Source organism: Schistocerca americana, chromosome 4, assembly GCF_021461395.2.
Source record: "Schistocerca americana isolate TAMUIC-IGC-003095 chromosome 4, iqSchAmer2.1, whole genome shotgun sequence".
In the NCBI taxonomy this organism is placed as follows: domain Eukaryota; kingdom Metazoa; phylum Arthropoda; class Insecta; order Orthoptera; family Acrididae; genus Schistocerca; species Schistocerca americana.
Window position 1 is genome coordinate 223161745 of NC_060122.1, and position 20558 is coordinate 223182302.

Sequence of the window (20558 nt, forward strand, 5' to 3'; positions counted from 1 at the left end):
AGGCGTTGGATACGCCGTCGGAACATTCTGACTAGGCCGTATTTCGGACGAATGTGCAAGTGGCGTACAGAATATACACAATCAGATGGTGTTCGTTTTGAATACGGAAAAATGAGAGCCACTGAGAAATACGACGAAAATGCCCATAATTTTACTACACTGAAACACTATGACATTACTGATGAATTTAAGTTCTTTGCTAATAAATATGATTCTGTAATTATTAACAAGATTGTAACCTATGTCTATAGAGTTAATCTTAGGGTAGAGCGATTAACACTTGATGACAGAGCTAACAAAAAAATATTTGAAGATCAGGGTGCCGACTGCCATATAATTCATTGTTTAAATGTTAAGGAGGAAATGGCGTCGGACACGTCGGACGTGGAGGTCGAGCAGGAAGTTATATTCAGAATATAGTCAGAATGTTCCGACGGCGTATCCAACGCCTTGGTCGTGCACGGCGAAACCGGTTCATCATCTTCCTCCGTCGAAATGAATATAACTTCCTGCTCGACCTCCACGTCCGACGTGTCCGACGCCATTTCCTCCTTAACATTTAAACAATGAATTATATGGCAGTCGGCATGTAGAACTTTAAGGCGGGATATCAAAGCTTCATCGCCAATATTGAAGTCATTAGACACAAATATGACAAGTCCGGTATGTTTTATAACCATTTTCTTCTGCAAACTACAGTCGGTGATGTGTGTGTGTGTATATATATATATATATATATATATATATATATATATATATATATATATATATGCATCACCGACCGTAGTTGCAGAAGAAAATGGCAGCGTACCAGGCAAAGACAGGATTTTGTGTACTAGTATTTGCTTATTGCCAATAGCTAGTTAGTGTGTAAAGAGCTCTCCGTGGTAAGTTTCTAAAGGCGCCACTAGTTTACAACACCAAATACGGGAAGGATGGTCGCCTGTGCGATGCAAAACGTTCGGAGCATCTGGGCGAGTCAGAACAGGCAGTCGACCGTATGTGGTACGTGACGATGTAGAAACCTACAATGTCTTGTGGGTTTACATCAAGGGTAATATTTATGTTCCACCTCTACCGCACAACCTCGAAGACTTGTGACTCGCCATTGCAGCTGCTGTTCTTACCATTACTGTTGGTACGCTGGGTGGGGTATAGCAGATTTGGACTACCGGTTAAATGTGTGCTGTATGACGAAAGGTGGACTCATAGAAAATTTATAAAATGTTGTTCTAGGCCATTTATTTGTACCGATTTTTTGAAATATTTCATGTTCTTTATCATTACCCTGTACATAGAGTGTGGAGGATAACAGCCTGATAATTTGGTCAGAGAAGAGTAGGGCACATCGAATCGATAAATTTTTTCGATATAATCGCAAGAAGCAAACGCACTGTTGTGGACCTAATAACATAAAAGCCACCCAGACAGCGAAAGGGCACACAGGACTGCCCAGTAAGCCTGTTTACCAGTGTTGTTTTTTCCGACTAAGCTGCCATGTGTTGTGGTATGGTTTCTTGTGCTTCACTGTACTTGTGTCACTGTGTACTGTACCACACCAAAGTCACCATGAACAAGTACGCAAGCAACAAGCTAGTCAACATTCACATTGCTTATGCAGCAGGTGGGTTTCAGTCCTGTGGGTGTGAGAAGTTGGCATACTCAACATTTCCCAAACTGAATCCTACCAGCAGTCAACACCCTTAGGGCTGTGGACAGTCGCTGGAGAGAACTGGTCATGAGTGAACTCAAAACGGCTCATGGAGCACAACGAAGTACAAGGAGGATGCTGGAATTTTGTGAAGAGATTCTCCATTGTTTCCAAAGAATGCTTTTAACCAGCATCACAGAAGTAGCTCACGAACTCGATGTCACTTGTTGGACAGACAGTTTACATTCTCATCATGCACAAAAGTGTCAAGCACTGAAAACAGAGGGTTGTCCATGGCACGCAAATTCTTGTGCCAGTGCCCCAATATTGTTAAGTTACCACACTTCATCCTATTTACGGATCATACTATTTGTCTGCAATCGTCATCAGTGGGTGTATGAAAATACATTCCATTCAAGAACATCGTCACCGGGAAAGGTTTTCAGTGGCTGTCTGGGCAGAAGACGTGATTGAACCTTGTGTTCCAGCACTGAATCTACTCAGCTGTTTACAATTTTTGTAAGTAGAACTTCCCCTACTGATGGGATATGTTCCTTCCAGCATGCGCCGCAGCACTCCACTCTGGCAGTCAGGGACCAGCCGACATTTGAATGAAGTGTTCGGTGACAGATTAGGTGAGCGCGGTGGTTGCAATATGAAGCTTTTCTGACCGACCGATGGAGCACCATACAAAATACTGCACCACTGTGTGCAGGACAACGTAGTGTGGCGTCCAGCATCTTTACAGTCACAGTCACCGTTTAACCGTCGTCCCAATCTACTAAGATACGTGGGTTTTGGCCCATGGCCTATAAGAAAATGGCTCATACCCCTCGAGTACAGAATGCACTTCATCCGGTGTATTTTGGTCACACTGGGAAAGAATTCAAATCTCCATCGTCCTGTTGCAACTGCATCCTACTCCTACGATTCTCGAATTATGCATGAAGTGATGTCTGCCTTGGAATTTGCTCTTTGGACCAATGTCTTCGTCATTCTTCCTGCATCTCCTTTATGTGATAAATATTGCGCTCCACTCTCTCTAATGTAACAAGGTTGCAAGAGGCAGATTCCTAAAGTTATGAAAAGAGCTTCCACAGAATGGACTCTGTATGCACCTGTAAATCTGAGCAAGCAGTGCAGCAAGCTGTACTGCTTAAGATTTACCGGAGAATGGGTGCAGATGTTCTCTGTTGGAGGTTGGTGAGCAACGTAAGTCCGAAGAAGCAGTACTAATTCTGTATTTACTTGTCTACCTTTTATAATAGTGGACTTGCACCCATGTCAGCCAGCCAATGGTGCCGGGTGTCGAACCCATGCACCACAATACACGATATATAGAGGAAACGTACCCAGCAGTCAGTACATCTGGCTCATCCCAGCGGCCAGGTGATTTTGCGACTTGCGTAACCGCAGGTGACCGGCAGGGCTGTCTCAGCAGTGGGCCGAGGCAGCTCGAGATGGTTTGACCACAGTTGAGGCTGGCTGGCGAAAGGCCCTGGCGCTTGGCAGTGGAGGCATCCACGTACGAACCACGGAACTACATCCAGCTAGCGGTGTCTGGCGCTGGCAGACGCCCAGTGGGTGGGAGAGTCTTAGCTGGAACCTCAGCCCGTCAGCGCTGCGGTTGGACCTCCAAGCAGGTGGCTCTGTCAGCATACCGGCTGAGTGGTGCTGGACTCACAGTATATAACGGACGCCGACTCACTGACTCGCTGATTCGATGCACAGCCTGGTCAAATGGCCAGTGTTGACATGTACCAGAGTGGGTTTATTGTTCAGTGGTCGCTGCAGATATCACGTACGCTGCAGCTGAAGCGTCCCTGGTTACGGTAGCTTCGCTGGTCATCGACAGGGGAGGCGCTTCGACTACTAAGCAGCGGTGTAAAGTAATGCTGCATCAGCATGTTGAGGTAAGTAGTACTCTTTCAGCAATGAGCCCTTGCCTTTGGATTGTGCCATTACACTAGGCAACAAAGACGTTTTGTGCCGTTACACTAGGCAACAAAGACGTTTTGTGCCGTTACACTAGGCAACAAAGACGTTCCCATGTGTAACACATTGTTTCCGAGCTTGTCGAGAACAGGCTGTATATACCCATCATCAGTTCTGCTCAGTCCGCCCCCGGTAGCTGAATGGTCAGCGCGAGGGAATGTCAATCTTACGGGCCCGGGTTCGATTCCCGGCTGAGTCGGAGATTTTCTTCACTCAGGGACCGGGTGTTGTGTTGTCCTAATCATCATCATTTCATCCCCATCGACGCGCAAGTCGCCGAAGTGGCGTCAAATCGAAAGACTTGCACCCGGAGAACGGTCTACCCGACGGGAGGCCCTAGTCACACGACATTGACATTCAGTTCTACTCAGAGTGCCATTTACATGCCTGAAATGTACAAGTGAAGATCCACTTATTTAAAGTGGATCACTACATCTACATTCACGTACACACGATGAAACAAAACGATAAGTTGAAACTTAAAGGGGTTGTATAGCGTCCCGTGAGGAAGAAGTTGATGCCGCGTGGGATTAGCCGAGCGGTCTTAGGCGCTGCAGTCATAGACTGTGCGGCTGGTCCCGGCGAAGGTTCGAGTCCTCCCTCGGGTATGGGTGTGTGCGTTTCTCCTTAGGGTAATTTAGGTTAAGTAGTGTGTAAGCTTAGGGACTGATGACCTTAGCAGTTAAGTCCCATAAGATTTCACACACATTTGAACATTTTTTGAGGAAGAAGTTGAGAATAGGAATCAATTTCCGTAAATGTCATCCGACGATGCTACAAAATGTCGAAGTACTGGTTACTCTTCCTGGTAGGCCATGTATTCGGCAGTAAATATGAGTTTGCATACTTAGGCCTCTGCCGGCCGGTGTGGCCAAGCGGTTCTAGGCGCGTCAGTCTGGAACCGGGCGACCGCTACGATCGCAGGTTCGAATCCTGCCTCAGGCATGGATGTGTGTGATGTCCTTAGGTTAGTTAGGTTTAAGTGGTTCTAAGTTCGAGGGGACTGATGACCTCAGATGTTAAGTCCCATATTACTCAGAGCCATTTGAACTTAGGCCTCTGTCACTACGGGTCTTACTGGTCTCCACGACACCGTTGTGCGCTTTCACATGGGCTGTACCAACAAGCCCCGTCAACGAAGACTAAAAAAGGTCCATTAGAATAAAAAACCGTATAATCGCACATTTTTGCACAGTGCTAAGAAGGAGTGTCCTGAACAACATTTTAGAAATCCTGACGGGTCGGTTGTCAGTGTTGGGGTGGGTTTAGGTTTAAAGGTCAGTCTTTTAATTGTTTTTTTTTCGAATAGATCGGAAACAGCGGCTTCTGGCTGAAATGTTTCCCAGTACAAAATTAAACTAACCTAAATGTCATGCAAAAAATGTCCTCGAAAGTCTCTTCTGGTTTGCTGCTGGATTCTAAAATGAACTTGACACTTCGGCGATCCAACTAGTAACCACCTTCATGGAGAATGCTGCTTCTGCTGATGAGTCCCGCTGAGAACTGACGCCAGGCTGCAAATCGACGTCCTATATAGGCCACCGTACACGGCGAATGCGCCACCCATAACGGTTGCTGCCCTCCATGACAGGTATGATGCGAGATAGCACAGGATTCCACGTCCTGCTAAGAGGAAACTCGTTGTCTCTGTTCATTAAATTATCCGCCAACCTAATTTCAATCGCCTCTTTATAGACACTGCTCCAAAAACCGGAAATGTTGGCAACTACCACAGTTTCATCATATTTCATACTGTGTCCCTCATTTAAACAGTGTTCTGCTAATGCCGATTTTTCCGGCGAAGAGACTTTCAAGAATTAATTATGCCTGGAAAGCTTATGAAGTCACAAAAAATGTCTCCTTGATGTTTTTTTAGGACTAATAGTTTCTGAGTTCAAGGGATGAAAATCGCAAATTATTAAGAATATTGTACCATCGGTATAAAATTAATGTTTGTCTTTAAATGGGGTGGGTCAAACATAGGTATTTAATGTGCGTACCTCTTCTAAGTGCCGTAGAGAGCTATTAAGAGATAAATTGTGTTTCGGGGGTGCGACAGGGTGGAGGTGCGAGACGTCTCGGGTAGAAGCTAGAGGGATGGTAGGTCCCCGGATTCTGTTCATCCACTTTCCTCCTTCATACGTCTGCAAACTGAAGGTCGCGCAAGTGATTCCTCCTCTATCTACCCCACTGCGTCACAAGAAGTGACTACAGGGTATTTCATGAAGTTATAGGGGCCCTCCACAGCGCGCTTTATGAATTACTGCTGACACAGTGCACTGACATGCCCAGGGAGCATTTTGCACAAAATGCGTTAACACCGCATGGGATGCAGATATGAGTTACTAATATCACTAACTCAGAAAATGCATATAGACAAAATCTATGTAAATATCTACACACAGTTCTACACTGCTTGACGAGAAATTGATTCTTAGCCGTCCTGCACGGCAGCTGTAATGCTATTCACGGACCTGCTTTCATTGACAGCGGATATTCCTGTCCGGTTTGAAACCGACTGTCATTCCCAAATCGTTACACTTGTCTCTTCTCCCTGTCGGTTATGATCTTTGTACGACCTCTGTTCTCACGCTGTGATACATGGCTGAGAGCGAACACTATACCATTCTCATTGGGACGCTTAACGCACTCCGCGCTGATTCACCAATAAACTGGGCACCTTCACTTACGGTGTGGTCGTGGGCACGTGCAAACTCGATAACTCCTGTGTGCCATTCTGTTACATCTCAGCATCGATCCATTTTATTGTGCTGAATCGATACGATCGACTGGTACTTACGAACCACTTTACTGCTACGACTTACGTCAGCGCTGGAGCGTCTGGTACCAGTTCTACAACACTTACTGCGCTGCAAAGGAACCTGTGTGGTCTTTTAAAGGTACACTTAATATTTTGTCCGGCAAGCTTATAACCTCGTAAGTAGTCACGACTAGTTTGGCTGTTGTACATTCTACCTCCTTTCAAACAGACTCTTAGAACCAGCGGAAAAATGCTCCTCTCGGTGAAAAAAAAAAAAAAAAAGTACTTACGTTCTTCTTTAAAAGAATATGACAGAAAAGTGGGAATCCAGCTGTCTTAATGCTCATTCCGCCTTCCTCATTAACAATTTGGCCTTGCCAACATATTCACACATTTTTAGCACAGAACATTCTAAATCATTTTGCCCAGTCTCTCTTCGTAGCTAAGCCTTCATACTCAGCATCTCCATCTCTTTGTCACTGTCTGTTTCAACACTGCTTATTTTTTCTCCCATTGACTTACAGTACATGTTATTGCCAATGTCTCCTATCTCACTTACACTGTCTCCTTTTCTCCTTTCTTCCCAGTACCACTTTCTCTACCACACCTCGGCACCTAAAAAATTCTGCGAGGTCCAAAACACCTTTTCGTCCCATATCCAAGTGTTCAAAATTTCTGTGCTGCTGGTACTAATAAAACGAATTCTGTACGTCAGTAAAATTTGACAATTTATGTATATACTTCGACACATTTCTACATTTTGACACATACAGTGAGCTGACAAAAGTCGTGGGATACCTCATAAAATAGTGTTAGGCCTCCTTTTGCTCGGTGCAGTGCAGCAACTCGATGTGACATGGACTCAACAAATCGTTGGAAGTCCCTGCAGAAATTCTGAAACATGTTGCGTCTATAGCCGTCCAATTGCACAGTGGCTTGATGACAAATGACTCTGAGCACTATGGGACTTGACATCTGAGCTCATCAGTCCCCTAGAACTTAGAACTACTTAAACCTAACTAACCTAAGGACATCATACACATCCATGCCTGAGGCAGGATTCGAACCTGCGACCGTAGCGGTCGCGCGGTCCCAGACTGAAGCGCCTAGAACCGCCCTGCCACAACAGCCGGCTGCGTAGGCGTTCAAAAGTTGTTCTTTTAATACTTATTAAAGAGAATATTTTGCCGGAAATAACGAATATATGACTGTTCCGCTACATATAAAAGTCAATAAAACGGTTTCCAACACCTTAGAGTCAATCGCAAATTGACTTTCAAGGATGACAACTCGGGTCCGTGGCTTTATGGGGCCTGCACCGCACTCGAACCCTACCAACAGAAATCGGGACACATCTGATCAGGTAATGGTTTTCAAGTCGTCTAGTGTCCAACTGAAGAGGTCACGAGCCCAGAAGAGGCATTGCACGCTCTGTCTATACCCATCCATGTAAACAGAGCCAACACCATTATGGAGCCACGAACAATTGCACAGTGCTTGCTGACAACTTGGTCCGTGGCTTCGGTCGTCTGCAGCCATAGGCCATTAACGGCAAATTTCGTCGGACTGTCCTAACGGATACGTTCGTCGTACGTCCTACATTGATTTCTGCTGTTATTTCATGCAGCGTTGCTTGTCTGTCAGCACTGACAACTGTAAGCAAACACTGCTGCTGCCGGTCTTCAAGAGAAGATAGTTGGTGACTGCTTTGTTCGTGGTGAAAGGTAATGCCTGAAATGTGATATCCTGGGCACACTCTTGTCACTGTGGATCGCGGAATATTCAATTCCCTAACGATTTCGGAAATGGAATGTTACATGCGTGTAGCTCCAGCTTCCATTCCAGTTTCAAATTTTGTTAGTGCCCGTCGTGCTGCCATAAAGACGTCGGAAACCTTTTCACATGAATCACCTGATTACAAATGGCAGCTCTGCCAATCCACTGTCCTTTTATACCTTGTGTGCTCGCTACCTCTATCTGCATATGTGCATGCAGTTATCCCATGACCTCTGTCACCTCAGTGTATAAACAACAAAGAAGTACGATAACACGGAGTTAACAAAAATCGTATGCTTTATAATTTTTCTGGATACTTTGCTCATCGATCGCAATTAAAAGAAAACGCCAGACGTATGATTTGTATCTGAAAAGAATAAAAACGTTATTAGAAGTATTTTACTGAATTTGTCGTCTTTCGAGTTTTAAATAATTTTTTGGGAGTCATTTCAAAATTTTGAAGCGTACTAAGAACCTTTTTACCCATTTTTTGTCACTGCAGTACTTCTGTTTACGATGACGCTAGAATCCTTGCCATGTGTTTACTACGTCAGTTAAAACTATATTTACATCTCAGACGGGATATTACGCACGTATTTCACATGAGTAAGTATGGTTTTTTTGAACCTCTGGATCTCGGTAACGGATGATGAGACCGGAAAAAGTTTCAAGGTTCCACGAGAACATCATCTTAAGAATATCTGGTATAAAATTCGACGATTTGCCATGATCAGAAATTACATAAATGGCAATCCCCGCAATTGGTACTTCTGGTAACCAAAAATGGTTCAAATGGCTCTGAACACCATGGGACTTAACATCTTAGGTCATCAGTCCCCTATAAGTTAGAACTACTTAAACCTAACTAACCTAAGGACATCACACACATCCATGGCCGAGGCAGGATTCGGACCTGCGACCGTAGCAGTCCCGCGGTTCCGGACTGCAGCGCCTAGAACCGCACGGCCACCGCGGCCGGCTGGTAACCAAAAATAATGGTTTTTCGGATGTCTCTGGATAAAGGACATAGATTTTCAAGAACTGGGAAATGGTGTTCCCAGAAGAATATCTAAAAAATGTACAGTAAAAATTTGATCCAGTTGGCATGGTTAGTTATTTATGTAACTTTGGCCAACGGTGCAAAAACGGCGGTTTTTGCGGTTTTCTGCATGAGTACAGCAACTTCGGACCTCTGAATCTTGGTAATGGATAATGATATCAAAAGGAGTTTTGAAATTTCCCGGGAACATTATCTTAAGAACATATGGAAAAATATTCGACGATACGACACGAATAGGAATTATAGCAATGGCCGTCTCTACAATTGGTACTTGTCGTACTCTAAAATAATGGTTTTTCGAGGTTTTCTCAGGAACTGCCAATGAGCAAATGGTGCTCTTAGAAGCTGCCTAAGGCCCACCCTGGGCCACTCCTTATGCAAAAGGACCTACCGATTTACTCAGTTTGCTTAGGCTGGATAAAATGTGTAATGTTTAAATTTTGACCTTGTACTGAGGGATAGTTACAGTATGCCCTTCTTCCGATGGTCGCTAGGCTAAGGGCTACCCAAAGCACTTGACCCCTTATATCTGTGACCAACAGAACCCGAGATAATTATGATTCCCTGAAAAACCACATTTTCGCGCGCGGCTATTTCGAACACACTGGTACCGTGCAGTGTCACGCACGAACCGATAGGCAGAATAATGTTTCTGACCACGTTGTTGATGTGTCCTGTTAGGACATTAGGACGCTCTTCTTCTGCTACTAGAGAGGGATAGGCTGTGTGCAGCATTCCGCAGTCATGAGCACTATGCAATAATACCGAAGACACAATTCATACTTCACACAGCACAGTGTAAATGAGCGTAGAGATAAATATTCCCTCTTTTTCATCAGTCATCTGTCACGTTTGATGTGAATTTACACAATTTATTCTCCTATGTGAATTTCTACGCGTTGAGGCAGCACTTGGTGGGACTATTTGGAACTTCGGGTGAAATTTAGCAATCAGTATCCTCGCAACTTTGCGTCTCTGTGGGATCATAGAGGGGCGGCAGCTGAGTATGCCATACTTGGGGAAACTCGTGGACTCTCTTCGTCACTGAACTGTGGTCATTTTCAAGAGCAAAGATGGCTTTACACGCTATTAACGAGATGTATACTGAAGGAGGCTAATGTTTTGTACGGCTTGCTTACAGAGACGCTCGTCTTCCATTGTTAGGAACGCTTCTTCCTGCTTAGCATTCAAAGTTCGCGAAAAGTGATAGTGCTAAATCATGAAAACACGAAAGGCGAAGCGTTTCTTCAGTAACATCTCATACTTAGAATAGCTGCCGCAATAGGTTGTTTACTACGACAGTGTTCACGTTATGCTTACCTCTTGCAAATATCTGATGCAGTCGTAGAAGTCTGTTCCGCAGTATTGCTGCACTTCCCAATGGAATGACCTCAGAGGCGGCGTTGGAAAACTGCCGAAAAATCCCTGTGCAGATAAGGGCGTGGCTTTAAAGTTTCCTTTAGAATTAGTACACTTTCAAATACTACATAAGTTTTTCAAAACTCATAGTGGCTATTTTTGAGTGATCAGTGAAAGGTTTATTCTGGAGTGCCAATGGAAGACTCAAAAACAGACAGCTTGTTGCTAGAGTAAAAAATAGTAGCTTATGAGTTTCGTATATGTAGCTCACACGAAGGTGGTGATAAGTTCCAGTAATGTTAAACACACAAAATAGCGATAGTGTAATCGCAGAATTCTTCATCGGTAGAAATGGATATTTTCAGTACTGAAGATACTGAAAACAAACTAGCATAAGCATGGATTTATCATTAACATATCCCACAGACATGAAAATACTGAAACATCAATTAGGTATCAGTCGGCTCCGTTAATATACAGCACATATGTTCTTGTTGTTGTTGTCTTCAGTAGAAGAGTGGTTTGATGCAGCTGTCCATGCTACTCTATATTGTGCAAGCCTCATCATCTTCGAATAACTACTGCAACCTTCGTGCATTCGAATCTCATGGTCTTTCTTTATGATTCCTTACCCCCCCCCCCCCTTTGCCCACACACACTTTCCTGTAATATTAAATTGGTGATCCCATGATGTCTCAGAATGTGTGCTAGCAACTGATCCCGTCTTTCAGTCAAGTTGCGCCACAAAACCTTTGCTCCCCAATTCTATTCAGAACGTCATCACTAGTTACATGGTCTACTCATCTAATCTTCAGCACTCTTCGGTAGCAACACATTTTAAAAGCTTCTATTCTCGTCTTGTCTAAACTGTTTACCGTCCGTATTTCACTTCAACAGATGACTACACGCCATGAAAATATTTTCAGAAAAGACTTCCTTACACTAAAACCTATGTTAGCAAATTTTTCTTCTTCAGAAACGCTTTTCTTGCTATTGCCACTCTATGTTTTATGTCCTCTCTACCTCGTCCCTCACCAATTATTCTGCTGCTTAAATAACAAAACCCATCTACTACTTCATGTGTCTCGTTTCCTAATCCAATTGCGTCAGCTTTGCCTAATTTAATTCGACTACTTTTAACATTCCTTGTTTTGCTTTTATTGACGTTCATCTTATAACCTCCTTTCAAGACAGTGTCCATGACTTTCAACTGCTCTCCCAAGGCCTTGGCTGTCTCTGACAGAATTACAATGTCATCGGCAAACCTCAAAGATTTTATTTCTGCTCCCTGTATTTAAAATCTTTCTAAAATATTTTATTTGGATTTTTGAACAGCTTTCCCAATGTACTGATTGAACAACATCGGAGAAAGACTACAACTCTGTCTCAATCCTTAATCATCCACTGCTTTCCTTTCATACACCTCGACTCTTATAATATCACAAATAAACTTTCCCTCTCAGTATTTTACGCCTGCTACTTTAAGAATTTCAAAGAGTTTATTCCAGTCAACATTAACAGAAGCTTTCTCTGAATCTACAATGCTATAAACAAGGTTTGTCTTTCTCTAATCTATAATCTAAAATAAGTCGTTCTGTCGGTAGTGTCTCATGTGCCTCTACATTCCTCCGGAATCCAAACTGATATTCTTCTACCAGATTTTCCATTCTCTTTCAAACAAATGGTGTCAGTAACTTGCAAACACAAATAATTAAGCTGATGGTTCGATAATATTCACAACTGTCAGTACCTGCCCTCTTTGGAATGGGATTTATTACATTATTTCTGAAGTCGGAGGTTATTTCGTCTATCTCATACACCTTGCACACCAGATGGAACAGTTTTGTCATGGCTGGCTCTCCCAATGTTATCAGCAGCTCTGACAGACTGACGTCTACTCTTGTTTCGATTAAGATCTTTCAGTGCTCTATCGAATTCTTCCCTCAGTGTCATATCTGCCAACTCATCTCCCTCCATTTCCTCTATCGTTTCTATTATACTGGCATCAAGATATTTCCCTGATATAGACCCACTATATATTAATTCCATCCTTAAGCTTCCCCTTCTTTGCCTAGTGCTGGCTTGCCATTCCAGCTCATTAAACCACGTATTAGCAATGATTAAAATACACGCTGTGCAAAATTCTACTACGAAGCTTTTCCGCTTCTTTCGCTCGTTCCATAATGTACTACTATTTTTGCTTCTGATCCTTATCTTCTATCGAATTCTAGTGTCGTTACAACTAAATTTTCGTCTTATAACGATATGTTTACGTAATGTGTATACGTAAACATACAGTTATAAATGTCCCCGTTCGTAGTCGCTAATTATAACAATATGTTTACTTTTGTGCTGTAACATATAGCTATAATCAGCGGTGGAGATATATTTGCCGACCGTGTGCGACTGTTTCTTGTTGGATCGTCTGATCAGTCGGAAGTTGCATTGCAGAGGAGAGTAAATGCCTATTCAAAATATAATTATTTTTGGATAGCTCAACATGAATTTCCTAAGGGACCGTAGTTTATCATGCATTTACCAGTAGAATATGGCGCGGAGAAAATATTTCGCCGCATACAACTTCCGTCCAATTTCGACGAAAGAATTCGTGACTGTGAACTCTCTATTTGACAGAAACATAAAGAAAATTAAATAACTTCATGAAGGAGTGAGACACAGATTCTATATTAAATAAATAGTCCATACACCAATTCCATTTAAATCTGAATTTATGGCAATTAATAGATGAACTTACACTGCAATGAAAGATTTAACATGGATGCCGTTTTGACTGACACTTCCCTTCTCGTAATAAAAATAATTCCTTTGACGTTTTCACATACACGTCGCACAATAAATCTACTGCTATGCAGTATTGCACTTTTAGTATTGCACTTTTACTTTACACTAAAATATTATTATTTTTAACGATAATAATACGGCGGCAAGACATGCGCGTCCGACACAAGTTACAAGAGACAAGAGAAGAATGAGTAACTGTTCATCGAGAATATCTCGTGCATAAAAAAAAAGTGTAAAAGTGTTCTTCTTCTGTCCGTTTTTCGCGCCGTGGTTTTCAAAGTCAATAACTCACTGCATCTCTGACGGCGCTTCGACAATAAACAAGTTACGTCACAGGTCGTTCACCTTTTACATTCTCGCAACATTATTTGCTGACTGTAGCTGTTGCCGAGCGACTGCTCGATTAGTGAATGATTTAAAATGATAAGGCAATCACATAATGTTACAGTCTCCATTAACTATCTGAATAATTTCTTTTATCTCCTCATAAATTTTTTCAATCTCTTCATCATTTGCGGAGTTATTTGGCATATAGGCTTGCATCGTTGCGGTGGACGTTGGCTTCGTATCTATCTTGGCTACGATGGTGTGTTCACTGTGCTGTTCATTGTTATGTCCCCACATTCTTGTTTTTCTTATTCATTATTATATCCATGTTTACATTACCCTTATTTGTTTTTATATTTATAACCCTTTACCCAGCTGATCAGAAATTCTATCCTTCCTGCCATCGCACTGCACTAATTCCCACTATATGAATTTCAACCTCTCCATTTTCCTTTTTAAATTGTGTAGCCTGCCTACCCGATTCTGACATTCCACACTCTGACACGTAGAATGCCAGTCTTGTTTCTTCTGTCGACGACATCCTTCTAAATACTCCCCGCCACCGAGCGAGGTGGCGCAGTGGTTAGCACACTGGACTCGCATTCGGGAGGACGACGGTTCAATCCCGTCTCCAGCCATCCTGATTTAGGTTTTCCGTGATTTCCCTAAATCGTTTCAGGCAAATGCCGGGATGGTTCCTTTGAAAGGGCACGGCCGATTTCCTTCCCCATCCTTCCCTAACCCGAGCTTGCGCTCCGTCTCTAATGACCTCGTTGTCGACGGGACGTTAAAACAACACTAACCTAACCTAACCTACTCCCCGCCCGGAGATCCGAAGGCGGGCTATTTTATCCAAGATGGTACCACCAACACTTAACCATATACTAAAGCTGCTTGCTCTCGGGAAATACAACGGCTGAGGTCTCTCCTTGATTTCAACGGTTCGCATCCAGTATAGCAGGGTTATGTTGCCTAATGTTACAAAGCCATATTAGTCAATCATCCTGACTGTTGCTCTTGCAGCTACTGAAAAGGCTGCTTCCCATCTTCAGGCAACATACGTCTGTCTGGCCTCATAACAGATAACACTTCCATTGTGGTTGCATATACGGTACAGCTGTTTGTATCACTGAGGCACGAAATCCGCCCACTTTGTTAACGTCACCATTACCATTACCCGTTTCTGTTATTAAATGATGTGGACTGTCCAAGTACTGAGATACGACTGCAACTACTTCTTCCATGAGCAACGGGCTTGTGCGATAGTAAGCTAGTTAATTCCTGCGATCTTCCACAGGTCATTGACCCTTCGGCCTGGTGGTCTTCCTCACGGCCTTTCCCTGTCTGTTGGAATCCAACTCAGAGACGCCTTTGTACAGCAGTCATTTCTTCTGGCAACGTGGCTGCCCCATTGTTATTTCGTACTGCAATGAATGTGCAGGATGTCTTTGAGGTCGGTAGTTGATCTAATGTCTCCTGCCCGTTTTGTTCGTCTTTCCTTGCAAATACCAACATAGACCATTCTATGCTTGCTGTACAATTCTAAGTTCCCGTGTTGTATATTCATGAAGAGTCCAGTCTTCACAACCGTAAGTGAAGATGCGGAAAACACGCTAATCAAAAGCTATTTTTTGTCAATTTCACTGCCATATGTCGCCTGAAGAAGGTCGAATGTCTTCTAAATTCTTGCAAGCCTAGATTGATGCGTTGAAAGAGTTCCCATCTTATGTCTCCAGTCACATTTACAAGTTGGCTATGATAATTGTATTCTCTGAGAGTGTAATGCAGTGTATTTTTGAGTTGTCCTTTTCCTAATGTGCACCATTTATTGAACATAATTTTTGTCTTGTAAAGGTTTACGTTACGTCTCCACTGCCTGACATTCCTGGGTGAACTCTTCAAAATCATTTGCCAACAGTACAAAGTCATCTACAAAATCTCAGGCTGTCAAGGTTCTTCCTACCGATTCTGATTCCTTCTTCCTCAAAGTTTAATTTCGACATTGCCTTTCCCAGGACGGCGAGAACAGTTTGGAAGGGATGAGACAGTTTTGTTTCACTTCTCTTTGATTTGGAAACTGTTGAGTTGGTTCCGAGACACTAAAAAAAGCTATAGAAGTTTCGTATATATGCTACAGGATTTTAATGTAGGTCACCTCCACCCCTTGCTTTGCTAAGTTTTTAACGACAGCAGGACTTCTAACTCAATCAACAGCCTTTTCAAAACCTACAAAAGCTATACGTAGAGATATCCGGTAGCGTTCGCTCTGCTTATCACTTCCCCGAAAACAAAAATATCACCTAGTGCGCTGAAGTTGCTGCGGAATCCTGCCTGCTCAATAGGCTGAGCTGAGCGCGAATGGGACTGAAACTGTATAATAATATTTTTGTAAAAACTTTGTACAAAGAGCAGATTAGGCATATGGGATGATAGCTTTTTATATTGTGGGCCTTTCATTTCTTGTGGAGTAGTATTATCGTTGCTTCGTTCCATGAAACTGGGATGGATGTACGGTTAGTAGACGGAGTAAAGATTGTGAACATGTGCTCGTAAGAATTTTCACCAGCAAACCGCAGAATATTAACAGACAACACATCAAACCAAGAGCAGTGTCCTTTTTCAACGTAGCATATTTGACTCCCGAAGGAAGAATGTCCGGAACTTTGGGTGCGTTGTAGAGGCCATGTAACATCGTAACCCATTTGTTGGTGGCCTACTATTGTCTCCGTCCACTGAAACAATATATAGGGTGGTCAGAAATAGTCTGAAAAGCCTAAGAGAGCGTTGCAGGGTAGGTTGTGCTGAGAAATAATTGCTAAGAAAAAAATGCGATACGTTGCGCCGTTTCCCAGTTAATTTGCATTGAAGTTACCTAACAGGCCGTTGGGCGCAAGCTGCACGCCAGATACAATTAGTGTCAGTTGATCTCATGGTGCACATGATAGCACACGAGGCTGCTCAGTCTTTGTCTCGGGTTCGATCCTTACTACCGTCTCATGTTCTATTTTTGTATCACTCTCTTGTTTGGTTTTAGTAAACCAAATGAAGAACACGTTTGGCGACACCGTCTCTGGGCAGGACCCATGAATCTGCGCGCCCAACCGTCTATTGGCTAAATTCAATGCTAATTAACTCTGAAACGACGCAACGTATCGAATTTTTTCCTCAACATTTATTTCGGATCTCAATCTACCCTACAAACACTTACAACTGTTTCTGACGACCTTGCATGTACAGGGTGATTCCGTGATGATGCTACGAACTTTCAAGGGTGATGGAGAAGCGTAAGTATATCAGTTTGAGGTAAAGGAAACCACCGAGTCGAAAGTTATAAACGATAATCGTTCTGATAACTCTGACGGTGGATCTCTTCTACTGCAAGCTCTTTGCTTTCGATAGTTTGGGAGAAGGTGGTATGAGCCAATACAAGAAAACCCATTTCTTGTACTGAAAAAAAAAAACATTTCTTCTACTAAAATATTGCTCACTGCTCTTGAGATATGTATTTTACAGCTCATGTTTACTCGACTTTTTTTTCTTGTTTTGGCCAATACCACCTTCTCCCAAAATATCTGAAGCAAAGAGCTGTCAGCAGAAGAGGTCCGCTGTCAGAGTTATCAGAACGATTTTTGTTTATAACTTTCGACTCGGTATTATCCGGACCCGGTCCCTTATCTCAAATTGGTACTTTTACTCTTCTCGATCATCCCTGAAAGTTCGTAACACCATAATGGAACCACCTTGCATATTCTTTCCTAAGAACAAACTGTGAAAGCAGTAATGTAACACTAGAACGAAAGACACCCATTACAAAGACTTCAAAGGCTTGAAATTGGTACAGAAAGATATCTGATACATGGGCACACATGTAATTCAACAACCTATCAGAGAACATTAAACAGCATCGTGATAATGTCGTGGATTAATGAATTTCCTGAAGGGCAGTTCCTTTGACACCATTTCGAAGTTTCACAGAAACTCGAAAACGTAATGTATTTAAATTGTTTTATAACTGGAATTATCACAGCAGTACAACAGGCTTTGCTTCGTAAAGTTAAATTATTTCTCTGTATTGCACTTAAATACACTGATGAACCAAAACATAGAGACCACCTGCTTAATAGCGTGTTTGGCTATCTTTGGAACGAAATACATCACTGATTCAGCGTATCAGGGATCCAACAGTTTGTGGAGGTGTGTGGCATTAAATGCTACGCACAGGTCACGTAATTCGCGTAAATAACGGTCCGCTTATACGCTTAAGCGATGGTGGCGCCCGATAGAGACCAAGATGGGTTCCATAGGATTTACATCAGGCGAATTTGGTCGCCGAGACATCAATGTGAGTTCACTATAGTGCTTGTCGAACCACTGTAGCACAGTTCTTGCGCCGGCCGCTGTGGCCGAGCGGTTCTAGGCGCTTCAGTCCGGAACCGCGCGACTGCTACGGTCGCAGGTTCGAATCCTGCCTCGGGCACGGATGTGTGTGATGTGCTTAGGTTAGTTAGGTTTAAGTAGTTTCTAAGTGTAGGGGACTGATGACCTCAGATGTTAAGTCCCATAGTGCTTAGAGCCATTTGAACAGTTCTGGCCCCGAGACACGAACAGTTAAGGCTGCGTTCACACTGCCGGCATGGCCGGGCCGGGCTGACGCGTACTGGCTCGGCTCGTGCCTAGCCAGCTCAGGCCGACGAGTAGTGCATTCACTTTGCGCGCCGCGCCGAGCCGAGACGGCGAAATGGGGGAAAATCCACTTCTCCGATTTTCATGTTTTAAAAATTCTTAGCGGTATATAAGACTTCGGCACATCGTTTTATGAACTTATTTTTTCCTTAAAAGCTTTACTTACGTCGTGAAAAAAGAAAAAGTCTACTTTTCGTTTCGCGTGATTTCTTAGTTTCGTAACGCTTCCCAACCGATTTTGAAGAAAGTATGCGGCTAAAGAATCTGATTTTTGTACACGTGGTAGTGCAACATCTTAGCTTCGTATTGAATCATTTATCTTTCCATATTCCTTAACAGTCATTGTGAAATGATGCTATTTGTCAACGTTGTGCACTTGATTTACAAATCTTGTAGTGAAAAAAGTTATGTAGCGGGTAGCTTACTGTTAGATCTGTTTTAGACCATACATTGTTGGGAATGAAATGTAGCTAAAAGTACCAAAAAGTTTGTGAAATGATAATGATACTGATATCTGTCTCTGGTCTCAAGTAATGCGAGCCATTCAGTGGCGTCAGTGCCGCGTCCGCAAGCCACGGAGTTCGCGCGGTTACAGCTTGGTTTAGTGTAGTCATATAACGCAGGATAGAAAAAAACTAATTACTAGTGATCAGCGCAGACCTAGTGCCGGTCCCTCTTATTATTTTAATGGTCTCATTCTATAGATAAATCCAAATGTATAAGAATCTTTCCCTCGGCTACTGGACAATCATCTGCTATGCTTTTATAATTGGCCACACGTTGCATCACAAAAGACAAACAATTATTTGTCATCAACATCCTACAATTAGTATGATGTACCTTTCGTATTTCGAACTAAAAGATAACTGAAGCGCAATTCTGTAGTCTCGTTGTCTACTTTGACAGAAAAAATAATGGAGAGTTAATGAAACGACTGTAGATCGGCACAGATGTGCGTTGCATTGTTCTTCATTGTTTTTTTTTCTTCCTTGGCGGGCTGCGCTGCACTGTCAAGGTAATCCCCACTCTTTGGCTAAATGGCTGGCGTGAGGCCAAATAAATAAATTCAAAAAGATCCCCACCCTTCGACAGCTGACAAGCAAGTCAGTAGAAAACGCAGCTGCAGTCAACAGTTGCTCGCCTTTAGCTAGTCTGTGCTGTCGTGTAGAACAATGTCTTCACTCTTTTATTGGTATTGTTTTGACTCTGCAGTAACTCGTCGAGTTTTGAAGTACAGAAGAACTAGGAGGTTATGGATTCATCCCATAAATAGCGACAGACATTTAGGAGAGTTTTTTTCTTTATATGAAGAACTTAAAAACTATCCTAAAAAATTTTATTCAAATTACAGAATGGATCATAATACATTTCAGTATGTGCTGCAGAACATTCAAGACAAAATTTCTAAACAGAACACAAATTTTCGCAGAAGTATAACAGCAGAAGAAAAATTGTGTATAACGATAAGGTAAGATTCGTTAGCACACACTTTTTGGTTTGCAGTAGAACTTTGTACAGCATTCACTACCTCCAATTAATTGTAGTCATGCTTTTGTATTTTAAATTTCACAAACGCTTACCTCTGAGGGGAAGAGAGTTTATGGGACTCCTGAGAATCATTAGGAAGTAATTAGCTTCGTCATTTTGGGTAATGTCTTGCTGTGCCTTCAACGAAGAATCGCAGAAATACTCCTTCAGAATTTTCCAACTTTTATCTTCTTTTTCCTTCATGATGCAGCGCTTGGCAGTGGTGATAGTTCATCATGTGGAGCCACTGATGACCTCACAGAATTCTTTTCATTACCTTGTAAGATAGACAGATTGATAGTCGAAGAGCTTTGAGATAATGCTCTTTGACTCAGTGGTTCTATTTCCACTGATAAGGAACTGCCACAGCATGACTTTACAATGCATTATCATCTGGTAGGGACAAATTTCCGTCCCTCAGTGACACTCATATCTGCCTCCGTTTACAAGTAAATGCGAACTACTCAGTGGCGGCAATGCCGCGATCGCTGGTAAGCTATTGTTGTAAATGCATGTAAATACGGTAGATTAAATAAATGAAATAAAAGTAATTTCGCATGTGTCATTATAATAAACGTAATTTTTCCTCACTGATTGTGAAATGTGAGGTAACATCG

At 42.6% G+C, this 20558-nt stretch overlaps 1 protein-coding gene across 1 annotated transcript in view; it reads right to left on the minus strand.

Annotated features, from left to right (window-relative positions):
* LOC124613362 overlaps positions 1–20558 on the minus strand; it is a 139028-nt gene that overhangs the window by 60414 nt on the left and 58056 nt on the right. The window contains exon 3 of the mRNA XM_047142061.1: positions 10564–10668. Within this exon, the coding sequence (XP_046998017.1) occupies positions 10564–10668 (105 nt within the window). The remainder of the gene's footprint in view (positions 1–10563; positions 10669–20558) is intronic.